General features: G+C 43.0%; 1 protein-coding gene across 3 annotated transcripts in view; it reads right to left on the bottom strand.

Annotated features, from left to right (window-relative positions):
* kansl1a (KAT8 regulatory NSL complex subunit 1a) overlaps positions 1-16,440 on the bottom strand; it is a 41,112-nt gene that overhangs the window by 22,684 nt on the left and 1,988 nt on the right. For 2 of the 3 annotated variants that reach the window (XR_008811804.1, XM_056296928.1), the window contains exons 1-2: positions 14,659-15,105; positions 10,309-11,782 (exon numbers count right to left, since the gene is read on the bottom strand). Coding sequence is in view for 2 of the 3 variants with exons in the window: in XM_056296928.1 (XP_056152903.1) it covers positions 10,309-11,714 (1,406 nt within the window). In the remaining variant the exon portion in view is untranslated. Of the gene's footprint in view, positions 1-10,308; positions 11,783-14,658; positions 15,106-16,440 lie in introns of those variants that run through there. The other variant, XM_056296929.1, reaches the window with a different exon arrangement.

Here is a 16,440-nt window from a genome sequence, read left to right as displayed (position 1 = left end):
ATTTAAAGAATAAATATAAAATAGCTGAAAGCGTCAGTACTGTATGTTCAGTATTAGTCAATTGCTGACCATTTAAATAATGAATAAAAAAAATTGGTAAATAAACATCAGTACTGTTCAGTGTCAGTCAGTTGCTGACTATATGTTATGTGTAGCTAAATAACTGGCTACCAAGTCATGTTAGAAACCTGTTCAGCTCATGTTTATGTATTTATATTTCCCCTCTTGTTTAATAATTTCCAATGCACCGACTGTAACTACAAAAATGTGAGCTGCAGATATATTTACCATTGCTTCATTTAGGTAAAAAAAATTAAATGCTAATTTAGCAATGGACTGTATTACAATCAGGAACACATTTATTTAACACTAGAATGACCAAGGTTGTCATTATGACCGTTTTGGATTTTCATAATTGAATAACCATGAAAAAAAGATACAGACCTGCCGCTCCCTGAATCCTTCTAAAATTGCACCTATCTGCATTAAAATGAGTTTTAGATCAATTGCACAAAAAAAGTTACGATAAGAGCTACCTAAAACAACCATGACCTCACGTAATTTGCTCGTGGTATTGAGCGTCATGTCACTATTTATGACATGTGTTGGTCACATTTCCTTCAACAAGTTCATTGCTCTGTTCTAGAAACAAACTAGCATTCTCCAGTGCAGAGTAATAGTCTTGACTTTTGATTATTGCCAACATGTCTGGTTACAGACGCCGTTTCAGATGCACCATGACCAGGGTCCGAAATTAACACTCGCCACACACCAAACGCGAGTAGATTTTCTGATTGGCAAGTAAATCTCAGAAGCCTACCCGCCAAATGGCGAGTAACAAAAAAAAAAAAAAATAAATAAAAAATTGAAATCCAACCACTTAACCCCCCCCATCTCTCTCGCTCTCTCTCCCCCTCTCTCTCCTTAGCAACAGCAATAACATAGCAACAACGATAACAGAAATTAACCAACCAAAGTGCATTAGAACAATAACATAGCAACAGCAATAACAGAAATTAACCAATCAAAGTGCATTAGAATGTAGCTAGACACTACTGGCAGGTAACATTACGCACACACTCGAGAGGAACAACGACAGCAGCACCTGTCAAACTTGGTACTAGCCTACTCTATTCTTTTAACTAACATTAGTGAGCAACACCAGTTATGTGGCGATATTTAGAAGATGCAAAACCACCATCAAAAAGAGAACCATGCCCCGAAGAGGAGGAAGAAGCCACCATCACCACCAAACCGAAAAAAATAAAGTTTAGTGAAAAGTGGAGGTATGACGATAAAGGAGCTGTGAGAGGCTGGCTGGAGTATAATGCAAAGACTGTGATAATGAGCTACTCCGTCTGTCGCCAGTATGCCAAAAACCGTAGCAATTCATTTGTCATCGGTAACAAGATAATGAAGGTAGAAAACATCAAGGACCTCCAGATGTCACATTACCTGTATGAATGCCTCTCGGGGTCAATTGGAGCCTGTCCTCGCAACATCCTTCGTAAAAGTGCTAATAGCCATGTTTGAGCAGACTAGCATGAAAATCTCTCTGACTTCGAATGGATGTGCGAGTAAGTGAATTTAGTTGTCATCTCAAAATATCCTTTCCAGCGTAAACAAAGTGCTGGCTGTAGCTAACGTTAGCCAGCTAACACTAGTATGTGACACCTAGTTTGCATTAACGTTAGCTGTCTGCTAGCTTCAACACCATGAAACAGGTTAAAACTGATTGGTGTGTCCGCAGTGGTGTAGCGGTCAAAGCATTGGCTTTGTGTCGATGCAGTTCGTCACATGTATGCGTCTCTAGGTGTGCCAGAAAAAGCAGTGGTTTGGCCTGGATTCGCCTTGTCACGAAAGTGGCAAGGCGTCTCCTTCGAGACTGTCGGCCGGACAGATGCAGTTGGCGAACGCATCCAGTACGAGGGTGGATGTCTGAACTAAAATAGGGATCGATTGGCCACTAAATTGGGAGGAAAAAAAAAAGGGGGGAAATCAGAAATAAAAATGATTAAAAAAATCATCAACTCAGTCACACTCTCAGATCTACTGATGGTGCAGCTGTCATCTCCCGAGATCAGGGAGTATGACCCAACCAGTGCTATTAATCTGTGGCACCAAGACTGTCAGGAGCAGGAGGCCAGACTTCATGGACGGTGTGAAGAGAGTGGCTGCTGTAGAGTGAGTAGTAGTCTGGGACTAGGAACAGGCAGGTGGAGCACTCGAGTAGTTACAATAATACTGCAAATAAAACATGAAATCATACTTGTAACATTTTATCATTTAACCATTGACTAATTTACATAAAAATATTTTTGCTTCAAATCTGCACATTTTTTAAAAGCTCTTATTCAACACAATACCTTATTCTCTCATTGATATGTAGTGAAAACGTTTGTATGGCACACAAAAGGCTACTAATTATTTTGGCCGGTAAAAAATATGCTTGGCAGGTAGATTTTTTCATCTAACAGTCCCCTTGGCCGGTAAGCCAAAAAGTTTATTTCAGACTCTGACCATGACTACCACCGAGGCGTTGCAGTATTTACAAGTGTTGGACAGCGGCAATTTTAAGTTGTTTGAAAAATAATATTAAAGTTGTTAAAATTTTAATTTTGTAGTCAGTCGTTTCTTAAAAGACATACTAACATATGCAATGCATCAATATCTCAATTGGGTATTTATCTTGACAGAATATAGTTTAAAAACCGTCGGCGGATTATCGCTCTAGTAGTTTTTAAGTTCGGGACTGTTTCAATATTTATTTTCAATTCTTTTTTTACATTTCACATTTTATAGGCCTTGTTACGTTTGTTAGATTAGCAATATGTGTTTTCCGGTTTGTTTTTCAGGTAACATTTTCACTTTTGCTATTCAAATTCGACCATGTTTCTCTAAAGTTTAAATTGTTTAAAAATAGTATTTTAGTTGTTAAAATGTTAAATCTGGTGTCAGTCGTTTCCGAACAGACATCTTGACAGAATATAGAGTTTAAAAACCGACCGCTATTTTGACCGCCCATGGTCGTTTTAGGTAGGAGTGAAATCCCGGTCGTTCTCGTGTTAAATGAAATATCATTTCCCCCAGCCCACAGCAGTGCAACACAAAGACAAAACACATCTCTAAAAACTAGAAGAACACATACATCAAACTACCAAAAAAAAAAAATCACTGTCTGACAATGAACACCAGAATGACCGTCGGAACTGCCGGTCTGCATAAGCTAGCAGTTAGCTTAGCCTGACCCACTTCCGCGTCCTGTCAGACCACCCTCGGTGTTTAGTCGTCGGGTACAGCTCTAGGCAGGGCCGTGGTCCCTGGGCCCACCGGACGCAGCAGATCAGGCTCCCCCAGCTGATCCAACGCCAGCTCTCCCAACCAGACACCTTCATTCCACACTACTACTACTTTCGACTGCTCCCGTTAGGGGTCACCACAGCGCATCATCTGTTTCCATCTCTTCCTGTCCTCTGCATCTTCCTGTCACACCAGCCACCTGCATGTCCTCTCTCACCACATCCATAAACCTCTTTTCCTCTTCCCTGGCAGCTTCATATTCAGCATCCTTCTCCCAATATACACAGCATTTCTCCTCCACACCTGTCCAAGCCATCTCAATCTTGCCTCTCTTGCTTTGTCTCCAAACCGTCCAACTTGAGCAGTCCCTCTAATATAATCGCTCCTAATCCTGTCCTTCATCATCACTCCCAATGAAAATCTTAGCATCTTCAACTCTGCCACCTCCAGCTCCGCCTCAAGTCTTTTCGTCAGTGTCACTGTCTCCAAACCATATAACATAGCTGGTCTCACAACTATCTTGTAAGCCCCGCATTCCACATGACACCAAAAACACAGTTAACACTAGGCAAGGCCACCACCAGACCACCCTCAGTGTTATCGGACCTGCCAGTCTGCATGGGCTAGCAGTTAGCTTAGCCTGCCCTGCTTCTGTGTCGCGTGAGACCACCCTCGATGTTTCCTCTTCAGGCGCAGCGCCGTGGCCCCCGGGCCCACAGGACGCAGCAGACCAAGCTCTCCCAGCCATCAAACGAAGACGTGGACAGATGGGGACAAAGACACTGAATGGACGGTACTGGGTGAGGCCGCCGCAAATTTAAGTTTGCGCCGCCATCTTCCCACACCGGTGCTGGGTGAGGCCGCTGCTAACGTGAATTCGTGCCACCTTTCCACACCAGAAGCGGTGTAAGCGATGTTGCCAGATAATTTTTAGAAGTGATACACACACACACACACACACACATACACAGCCCTGCAATGGATTGGTGACCTGGCCGGGGTCTTTCCCTGCCTTCCACTCAATGACTGCTGGGATAGGCTCCAGCATCCTGCGACCCTAATTAGGCTAAGCGGCTTGGAAAATGGAGAGGAATATATACATACCACATACAAATATATATATGTGTGTGTGTGCGTGTGTATATATGTATGTATATATATGTATGCATAAATGTTATTATTTGCTACATCAAACCTATTACACTGCCTTCACACACAGAGACTATTTAACATGAGGACTGCATTGGGATCCAACGGGACCCAATGCAAATCTCGCGGGAGCGGGCAGTTTTACCGTTGCTGCAGACCGGAGCAGGCGGTCAAAAAATAAACTATGGGTCCCACGATTTAGCTAGCGCTAACAAGAATGACGGATAGCGTTTTTTTTCTGGAAACCGTCAATGGCGTTGATAAAAGTGCTCAAAAAATTAGGAGTATTGAGCACTTTTATCAACACCATTGACGGTTTCCCGGGGAGGGGCGTATTCCTGCTCCTTATCCTGTTGAGCACTTTAGAAGCCACCATGGACCAAGTAAACTTTGGATATATATATTTAACTTTGTTAAATGAAACACTCAGCCGGGAAATGGCAAGTGCTCAACAAACAAGGAGCAAAACAAAAGAACAAAAGGCGCACTGGATTTTATGTCTAAAGGGTTAGTGGTTGTGTCAGGAAGGGCATCCGAAAAAACATTTTGTCAAATGAGTATGTGGATTAGCAAGACCATCCTGGATTGGTCAAGGCCTGGGTTAACAATGACCGCCATTGATGCTGTGCCCTCACATGGTACCGATGGAAACTATAAAATCCGCTGTAGCGACCCCTGAGAAACAGGGAACAAGCCGAATGGAGGAGGAGGGAGAAATGATAGGACCTTTTTCATATATTTACTTGCTAGAACTGCCACACTGTTCCATAAATCATTCTCCAGCCTAACTTTTTTCATTGGTTGCACTGGTGTGCCCAACTTTCATTTAGGTACACAAGCACATAATTTAGGTGCACCAAAAAATTTTCACCACGCCTTTTGGCACCGCAATAATTCATTTTAAGCGTTATCCTTTTTTTCAGTTCCCATACACATTGGTAATTTCTTAACACATTACCGCAGACAGGGGAGACAGGTGGAATGGTTAAATCTGCCAATGATGTCGGGTTTGGTCTGGGCCTTTTAGGGCCAGGGACAGGTGTAACGGGCACCGCAGCATTTTTCTTAATCAATAGTTCTCTTAAATTCAAATTACCGGTATGTTTTAAGGTTGTGATGTCACTCAAGAAGGATTACAGGGTGCAGTCTCACACATACACACGCCTTATTACAGTGTTGTGTCATTTGTGAACGACTCGTTCAAAAGAACCAATCTTCTAGCTGAAAGAACTGAATCACTTCCTGAAATGATTCATTGATTTCTCAGTCAGTTCAGTTGAGCTCTCAGTCAGCTGTGAGCGAATGTGCAGGTATACCAAGTCATTTGCTCGGAGGCGGGGCAGGACCATTAAAAATCTTGTATAATAAACATACATTAGCAATGGGAAAAAAAAATCAAAAGTTAACAGATTATACTGCAATGGTGGTAGGAATTAAGATTTTTTTAATCCAGTACTATCCGTGTTTGTTTATATAGTCTATGGAGTGGCTGCATTGTTGCGTTGCTTGCCTGAGACCCAGTTGTGCATTAACAAAATTGCTGCATCTGTACTCATTAGAGTTCAAATAATTTTTTTTTTAAATTTATTTCTGATTTTCCCCTTTTTTCTCCCAATTTAGTGGCCAATTGATCCCTATTTTAATTCAAACACCCACCCTCGTATTGCATGCGTTCGCCAACTGCATCTCTCCGGCCGGCAGTCTCGAAGGAAAGCGCCTCCCCACTTTCGTGACAAGACGAATCCAAGCCGAACCACTGTTTTTCCGACACACACAGAGACGCATTCACATGACGAACACAAGCCGACTCCGCCCCCCTCCCGAAGACAGCGTTGCCAATGATTGCTGCTTCACCGAGTCCGGCCATAGTCGGATCTGACGAGACCGGGGCGCGAACCCCAGTCCCCAGTGGGCAACTGCATCGACACCAAGCCGACGCTTAGACCGCTACGCCACCGCGGACCCTGAGTTCAAATAAATTTAAAATGAGCTAGGTTATGTTTGACAATCCTTGAATTTTTTCAAAATCTCTCCACCTTTCATAGTACAATGCACGATGAAACCTGCAACATGAAAAAACGGGTGGCTGAGACTGTCTCAGATCCTTTCACTGCAAGGGAACGGTACATGTTCAGTGGATTCGTTCACTGAATGTTCACAGTGAACGTGAGTCCTGAGTGATAGACAGTCGCTGAGTCATTCAAGCCCGCCCCTCTCATGTCACTAAGTAGGAAGTAGTATCAAATATTTTATTGAAATAATCAGCTCTGTGCATAACTGTAGTCCACTGACTTCTGATTTCTACTGCAGCGGTCATGCCAGTTTCCTGTTTGTTGGTCAGGACTATTGACAATGGCATATTTTTCATGATGCCTGCAAGTTTTACTATGGATAAATGTCAACGACATGCAGAGAACTGTCGACAAACTTTCACCTACACGTACCAGCAAACCGGCGAAAAGTTCCAAGCTGTACATATCAAGTTATGTCCACAATTATGAAGATGAGCACACGGACGGACGGAATTGTGGACGTAACTTGATTGTACAACTTGAAACTTTTCACCCGTTTGCTGGTAGGTGCAGGTTAAAGTTTGTCGACAATTCTGTGCATGTTGTTGACATTTATCCATAGTAAATTTTGCAGGCATCTTGAAAAATATGCCATTGTCAATAGCACAAGCCAACAAACAGGAAACTGGTATGACCACTGCAGTAGAAACTGGAAGTCAGTGGACAACAGTTATGCACAGAGTCGATTATGGGGTCGCGAAAATATACGCATTGTACATTAATAGGGTAGGACTTTGTTACAGCAGCTTTCAGTTTGCAAATGGTATCTTTATTCAACTAAATTCTAGCTCACTGGCTTATGCTTCACAAATGACCATTCTCAGTTCACTAGCTAGCGAGCTGAACTTTCGGCTGCGTTTTAGTTCACCAAGTGGGACTACGCAGTCAGAGCTCTGGTCAAGCAATGAACGATTCGGTGACCGAATCTTTTTAAAGAACTGATTTTAATGATTCAGTCCGTTGAAAAGAACTGCTTTGCCCATTGCAAAGACCTACCCCCACCCTACTCTGCCTCTGATTAGCTAGTACTTGTGTGACCAATGAAAAGGTTTAGTTGAACTTGAGCTTTTTGGTCACATCCTCGAGCCCTGTAAATAAATCTACAATCAAGTTTGTCAACAGCTTAGCCTGCACCACTCAACTACTGTAACATTAAACATAATTTCTGACGTTTGACTGACAGTACCAGCTTTCACATTACTGCAGCAAAATCAGGCATGGCTGACATGAGTGTCGTCAGGCTTATTTAGGATAAGGGACGTGATGGGGGTGACAATTATCAACTTACCATGAACATAGATGATCTCCATCGTGGGCTACTCTGCTCGACTAACTCATTCTACCTTTAAATAATTTAAGCGCTGCTGCCTAAAGAAGACACTACATTGTCTTTATTGTTGACTGCTGCAGTGCTGTAGTTCGGTGGTTCTTAGAGTCATAAGAACAGCTAACAAATGAATAAAAAGGGCTTGTGACCTATGGTTTTGTTAATTCTGCTTCTGCTTCATGAAATACTAATGCAATCAACCAGCTTCTTGAACAGAATTATGAATACACATTTTGCATTTCCAAGGTCACTTTCAGTCAGAATAACAAATACAACATCTGCAGAAAAGCAAGTTCTGCAAGGCAGGAAACAACATTACATAATATGTCAAGAAGTGGATTTGGTAGTGGATTTGGTAGTAATAATGCATCAATCTAATATGCAGTTTCTAAAACTCCCAAACAGGACATTTTAGAGTTTGATGACTTTGTCTTTTAATCAGTAATTGGTCATTTCAACAGTAAAATACTGCAGAGCCCATGTGAATTTCTATGGAATCAAACACATTAGGTACCTTCCTGTTGTATTTACACTAAGTGTAAATTTACTCTTAGTGTAGCTCAACTTTTCCTACCAAAGAGTCAGATTTTTAAAATAAACGATAAGTTAATGGTAACTGATGTTCTATATGAAAGGCCAACACAATCAGCTTCAGCTTACTCAAAAACATTCAAAAACATAACCAAGAACAGCAACAACCTTTATCAAAGAGTGGCGGATGTTACTTTGCACATAAAAAGAGACCGGTAGTTAATCTAACACATTTTTGTGGATTTGCAATACTTGCTGTTATGGTACATCATGTATGCTTTACACAGTGAACAAAACCATACTACTGGGTCTCCGTGTATGGCAGTCCTCTACCTGGAACACTTCTGGGTTAGTTTTGGTTCTAATACATACACAGCAGGTTCAAGCTTGCTTCAGCGCCTTGTAGAGAGAAATGAGAGATAAAGCATTACTTGCCCAAATAAATCAAGCTAGACTGATTTCATGTAAATAACATTAACCTACTATTGCACCTATTATGAAGTAACATTACATAGAGGTGGTTCTGTATGATAAAGCCTTCATCATTGAGCACGGTTTCATGACTGAAATTGTGCTTGTTGCAAGATCAAACGGACACTAGACTCATATGCTATTGCCTGCAAATGAGAAATAAATATATTCTACTGATATACTTTATGTTGGATGTCTTCTCCAGTTGACAAAGAATATAGTACTGCAATCCCTTTAGCAGAAGCAATAAATAGAGAGATTGTCTGTGTGTTTGTGATCAATTTCCATTTCATTCTTTTAACATTCTGAATACACAACATACAATAATTATAAACTGAATGCAATAAAAGAAACGTTAATTGAATCTCTTTTCTTTTAAATGGGGCTAAGTAAAATGTATCAATAAATCACATTGCAAATCCAGAATCGTTTTTCCACAAAATCCATACTATTCTGCATTTTTGGGGTTATGTATGCAACATTAACAGCTTTTTGTTTAGTTATAAAGATATGTTTTTTAGGTCAAAGTTCAAGGCAACAAAGACTATGGCAGTAAAAATCTGTGTTAGTAGCCATTTTTGTTAATAATCTACCAAGTCTTACATAGGTCACCAAGTCCATTAATGCTGCTGACCCACCTGGCTCTATATTTTCACTTTCCACCACATTAATGGAACAAACTGCAGTGCTGTGATTCGAACTTCCCATGGAATACATTTGCACACTCCCACTGAGGTAAAGCCAACAACACAACAGCCAGCATATGAAAACGCAAAAACCCACACCTCTTGCTGTACCACCCCTCACCCAATATTTCTTCCTGGTTTCAAATTAAATCAAAACATTCCCCTGCTCTGTGGGCACTCACTTGCTCACTCTGCAGATAAACAAAAACGTTCAGTTTCAGCCTTGGCCCTTCCAGGAGAAACCATGGTATGAGGAGAGCACTTTTTACTTTGAATCTGTAGAAGCCTGTGTATTCGCCACAGAATGGTACCACCCACACAACTACATATGCTCTCTAGGCAAGTATCCCTGCCCCTCCCTGGAGTTTGACCCTACCACAACTGAGGAAGACGATGCAGTTCCAATTGTCATTAACACCTGCTAGACATAACTAGCAGATAGCAACAACTTGGAACAACAGGGTATTTTACATGACAGCTGGGGGACCCCGCATAGGAGCACATTAGATGGGTAATAATAATGATGATAATAGACAAATATTGGCCCAGATTTCTACCCTTGATAAAACTCATACAGCAAACAGCTTTGTGGGTTTCACTAAGCCATGAGCAAGTTACAAAGCACGACTCACTGAATCTTATACAGATAACAGTTCTGAGGTTCATATTAATTTGACAATTCCTCAAAGGGTAACCACTTTGAAATTATCAAATAAAATCTGAACAGCTTCAACAAAGTTCAACTTTAGGTCTGAGGTACACTTTTACTTACATTTTTACATGTCGCTGCTCAATGTCCACTCTAGCAAGCTCTTCTTCCTCCAGGTCAGAATCTCCCCCAGAGCTACTTTCTGTCACATCTGAGTCGAAGGCATTTTCTACCGAATGCAGGTTGGCGGTCCCACTGAGGTACAATCTCTCCAGCTCTGAGGGCATGGAGCCACTTTTCAGGAAGCGACCAAGGCTGTCCCTGCTACCCAAAGAAGAGTGGCGCCCAGTCCTCCATGTAGCTGTTGGAGTAGCAGTCTCAGGCTTGCGGTTGCCTGCCTGCAGTCGACTAAGAGCCAAGTCCAAGAAACCACCCAGCTGCTGTTGGATGTGGCGCTCCACTTGCTTGGCCTGTACTACCTGGAGACGCTTACACAGACGACGCAGGCGGTTTTCAATCTCGCCTTGGCGACTGCTGTTGAGCAAAGTGCGCTCCCTCACCTGGGCATCAAGGCTGTCCAAGGAAGAAGAGCAGGGAGGCGGAGGCTGTGGTGCAGGAGAGCAGGCTGGGGAGCCCTGCTGGCTGCTACCTGGTCTCTCCCCATCAGACTCCCGTGGCTGATTGGTGTGTGCATGTAAGTTAGCCTCCTTTAAGTTCACCTGTTCATTGGTGTTGCCAGGGGCAAATGGGGAAGGTGCAGCAGATTGGACTAGGGGGGATTCAATTTTGTTTTCATCTGCATTTCGAGATACCCCTGAGGAATGGTTTTGTTTAAGAGTTCCCTTCATTGGGACGTGCCCTGATAAAGTACCCATTAAGATCTCTGAGTCCAAGGGCATACTCTGGGTCTGCTGATCAGTGGTGGGAGAGGAGGGTTTGCCGCCATTAACTGCCACCACACAGCCAGGGCTGGACATGGTGGATAGCTTCTTGGCCAGACCATTAACAGGTGCCATGGGCTGGCCACCACCGTTGGTGCTGCCACTCATGAGGCTTTTGAGCTGGCCGCCGGAGAGTTCTATTGCTTGCCTCTTCCTCAGCAGAAAATCTCCACCTCCGTTGAGCAGGGAGCTAGGCAAGATTCCGTGGCTTTTCAACACAGACTGTTTGATGAGGACTCCTTGCAGTTTGAGCGACTCCTTAGTTGAAGGGACAGGTGTCACATCAGAGCATAGGTATGAAGCCACCAGTTGCTGGTGCTTGCCCAGGGCTGAGGCCTGGGACGTTGAGTCAGATTGTGGCTGTTGCTGGGTCTGCTGCTCCTGGTCACGACCACAAAAGTCAAGAGAACACTCTTCAGAGACAGCCTTGCGCTTAGCGGGGCCACTGCTATGGATGAGGATGTTGCTGGCGTTACCGTTGTTCTCTGCACTGCCCGGTGAGAGACTGGAAGACGGGGCAGCCAGTTTGAAGCGGATGTGGTGAGCTTCGGCTGGGGCGTCGGTGAGAGCGGGCGCCATCGCAGCCATGCAGTGCAGAGGGACGGGCACCGCGGCCTGCTCCACACCACCCGCTTACTGCCCCGCCAGAGGACAGCCTGGATAAAATGGAAAAGAAGAGAATAAAACAGAGGGAGAAAGAAAGACAAGAACTTCAGTCTAACCAAGTAGATCACTGGGTAACCCAGGCACAAAAGGGTTCCTATATTAAGCTTTGATCCATTTGCCGATGAACATATACCCAAAGAGTTCATCTTTTCCTGTGATGGACACACAAGACCATTATTACTCTGGGTAAAATTCAGAATGAAAACCCGAAACCTTAGTAAAAATTAATTTGATAAGTGACTGGACCTAGGTAATCATAATTTGTCAAACTCTACAAAATAAGTCTGTAATTACAATGAGAATATAGCAACAGCATGGCATGAAGAGGATTTGTGTATTTAAAAATAAACTAAACCACTGGACTGTTTGTAATCAAGTGAATTTGGAGAAAGAAAGAAAAAAACAGCCTGTCATGTTGAAAAACATTATGCATATTTTCCCCAAACAATTGATTAGGTCCAAAGTGGATAATTGAGGAAAAGCAGCAGGCAACATAAACTCTGTACCCCTATAAATTAAAACATGCAATTGGAACCCTTGCATTGCTCTTTGAGCCTTTAAAGTCCAGCGGAAAATTACAAAACACTAGCCAAGAGGAAAGGAGAAATTTTCAAATGTGATACCAACCAACAATATCAGACCTAGATTTAAGGGAAAGTTTACTATTTGAGATCATTACTATGTCATTTCTTTGTCATAATGCTGAGCCTAAGACACTGACTGAAAAATACAAAGGTGGAGTGTCTGGGACTGATCTATTTCAAAGCCTAATCTAATGATCTGGTGACTCACTGACATTTTGTTGACCTGCTGGTTGCTACTGCAGCTAAAGATGATACAAGGGCACCAGGAAAAACATTACAGAAGAATAAAGGATACATCTGTGATGCTCAAATTCGAGCAAGTTACAGCAGTGAAATACTTTTTTCTTAATTTTTAGCAGAATGAAGTTGGTACATTTGTCTACAGGGGGTTTTGTCCAGTAATCTAAATAACGAGCATAAATAACGAGGGAGTGACCTTATAAAGTGGCGTTCTAAGATACAGACAAGATACCAGCTGGAAATCTAAATCCTAGGCCGCTAAAAACACTCATGCTTGTGTGAACAAGTTAGCCTCTCATTTACTCACAAAGCTCCTCCTCAAGGAACAAGTTCTTAAATTCAAATCAACGGTTGAGAGAAAAAGGCAAGACCAATGCAAATTATTCAAACCCTACTGCCCTACATGTGCCCTGGTAAATCAGGGTGCAGCACGGTTTCTCATAGGGTGTGTAAGTAGATAGAATTAGGCCTCAGTATTAGTCTTAAGGCACATGATGTCACTGCCTGGCATTCCTGTGTCATTTTGATACATACATAACATAGCCTACATTACATTTTCAAAGACTATGCCCTTTTTCATAGAACAGCGCGGCTATGGCTTACGACGTATTATATGCGGAGGACAAATATATGGTGATTCAAATGGAAGCCCTCTTTCTTCGGGCGATCATCAAGACTCAAAAATAATATTCGTATACGTCCAGAAAGACATGTCACGGAAATAATCCAAGTGATAAAAGCGAGCTGCCTCTTGGTTTCGGCTGTCGATCCAGATGAATGGTGGGCTCGCTATTGCACCGCAGTTTCTAGTCAGCGCGCACTACGCCATGTTGGTATTTCCGAAGGAGATTATGCAATGCAATTCCTCCACCTAAAACCGCCCATTCCGCTTCGACAAATACACCAACTTGTTTAAATCACACACGATCTGAAGCAATTACCAATAAACTCACAAATATCGTTATTTTATCGTCTGTTAAGCCTACCGTGTCACAATACGAAATCCTCGTGTGTATAATTGACTTGCTAGCTGAATAAGCAACCAAAACGCCCAGATCTACCGTTGACCGACCAGAACCACCATGATAGCCCTTCGGTGTTTACATTGTTTGTAAATCTGTTAAATGGGCGCCTCCGTTAATGTCTTCCAGTCATGGTTGGCAACGACTGCAAGATTCACAAGCATGCATTCGCTGTTGCTTTTGTCGAAAACCATACCGTATTCACCGGGGATCAATACTACCGAAAACGTCGACAGCGTGTAAACGAGTTAGTCGCTATTCCGACCAAATTTACACAGAGAGAGAGAGAGAGAGAGAGATCAAACGGGTTATCCAGTTAAACTATTTCGACCCCAGTTCGCTGCGTGTAAACTAACAATGCGCTTCGTTTCTGGCTAAGGTTAGGTCAGGAAAGCTGCTGATGCAAGAAACAGACTGCTAGCAAGCTAGCATGCAGAACTAATAAGCGATTTGCTGCGTAACTAACATTACCTACCCACATCACATTTCGTAAGGTTTAGTTACTTGACGTGGTAGTTTTTTGTGTGGTCGCGGCAACACAGCAGTAGCTCTAGCGCGAAAACAGTTAGCCAAGTAACAATTAAGTCACTACGTAATACATGCCAACATTCAGTGTATGTTATTAAACGTTCACTTCAATTCATGAAGGGTAATGTGGTTTGCACGCAATCCAACCCAAGCTACTATTTAGCATTAAGCTACTACAGTCAATCTTAGGTCGGCAACTTAGCATATGTTGTAGCTGGCAAAAAAATAAAGCGCAACATCCGCACAGATCTCAACTTGTTTTAATCAAAGCGTTAAGACTTGATGCAGAGACCATACGTGTAGACGTTACCAGCTAGAGAAAAATAATACGCGGTGGTCTAGTGTGAACACAACAGCGCCGTACGTTGACTCGGTGCACCGGTTAGATGACAATCAAATGGTACGTAATGCAGATATGTCAAAAGCCGAGAAGTTGGGAGTAGACCTTGCCAGTCCTGCTAGCTCGCTAACAAAGAAAAAGGAGGAACCTACCACGTGACGAGGTTGCACTATCCGAGGGAATTTCGGTAACAATCCCCCGCAGTTTTTGTGAAAAAAATAATAAAAGTCCCACCACAAAAACGCGTCTTAGTTCGACTATTCCGCCATTTATCGGCCACAAAATGCAACCAGACTACCAAACGACCCAGTTCACAGAGCTGCTTGGATTCGTTCCGGAATCGGGCAATGGGCGAATCAGCGAACTAAACCGTGCTTGCCAGCTAGCGCGCTTAGTTAGCTCGCCTCGCCGCTTTACCGAACGTTAAGGCAAGGCCAGGAAATGGTCCGTTCAACTCCAAATCGCTTCAAATGTTGCTAATTTTACCGTAGTCCTACACCAGAACGTCTAATTATCAACCAGTGGGGGTAATCCAGACGCCGACTAATCGAGAGCCTTTTCCTCGTTTTAAGGAGAGACGCTTAGAAAATGGCGGCTCTCTCCTCTCCCTCGGATTTGAGACTGACAAACATAGAAGTGCTCTCTCGCGCGCGCGCGCGTGTGTGTGAGTGAGGGAGCGGGAGCGAGGGGGAGAGAGAGAGAGAGAGAGAGAGAGAGAGAGAGAGAGAGAGAGAGAGAGAGAGAGAGAGAGAGAGAGAGAGAGAGAGAGAGAGAGAGAGAGAGAGAGAGAGAGAGAGAGAGAGAGAGAGAGAGAGAGAGAGAGAGAGAGAGAGAGAGAGAGAGTGTTGCTTGCTGGTAGGCGGGAGACATTTCTCATACTCGCCACTAGAATAAAGGGCAGATAAGGCACATACAAAAATAAAAAGATGCCACAGGAGGGCATTGTCTCAAAAGATAGCGCAGTTTTATATTCTTCACTTGTTACGGATAGTCAACACAAACTATAAAAAGCAGATAGGGTCGTGATTGATTATATTGAATGCGACGCCACTTTGTCTGGAATCTTCAACTAAAATCAAATCACCCAACACGTGTGTCCTTGCTTTTACTTTGTTTTTTGTTTCATATATCTCCATTACACAAATGTGTAACTGGTTAAAGTATAATTGGACTACAGGTTAGCCTATAATGTTACCTATTCTCTTATGGATTGGTTTACCCAACAATTATGATAATATATTCAAAGTGCATAGACTAGTAAGGTCAATTTTTTTCCTGTGTCTATACACGCATGCTCAATAATCCAGGTAAGGAAATTACAAAATTGAATCAGTTCATCTGGACCAGGGATGGGCAACATGATCCAGAAAGGGCTGATGGTGGGTGCAGGTTTGTTCCAACCAAGCAGTTACACATCAAGGTCCTTAGCAAATACTATTGGTTGACTAACAGAATCAGGTGTGTAACTGCTTGGTTGGAACAACTGCTTGGTTGGAACAAAGACCTGCACCCACACCAGCCCTTTCTGGATCATGATGCCTATCCCTGATCTGGACTCTACGTTTATCGAGAGAAACACTTCATCACCCGTCTAAGTGACCTCTCCAATCTCAACTGACTGCAGGTATCCCCACCCTTATAAACAATACAGTGGCCTGACGACCTGAAACAACGATCGGTTTCATATGCAAATTGCCATGAAGATGAGGATGTGCAGGTCCTTGATAGGGATGAACACTGGTTTGAACGAGGAGTCAAAGAGGTCGTCTATGTAAAGAGGGAACGGCCATGCCTGAACGGGGGGGGGGGGGGGCAAGAGTATAGCTGTCCCCATTTTACAATGCTGGGATTACAACTATTCCTCAATCCTCTGTGAATAGTACACATTGCCATTGTAACTCTAGTTAACGCTCACGGCAATATGAAACCGATCG

This window comes from Lampris incognitus, chromosome 17, assembly GCF_029633865.1.
Source record: "Lampris incognitus isolate fLamInc1 chromosome 17, fLamInc1.hap2, whole genome shotgun sequence".
NCBI classification, from domain to species: Eukaryota; Metazoa; Chordata; class Actinopteri; order Lampriformes; family Lampridae; genus Lampris; species Lampris incognitus.
This window is presented reverse-complemented; position numbering and strand designations above follow the sequence as displayed.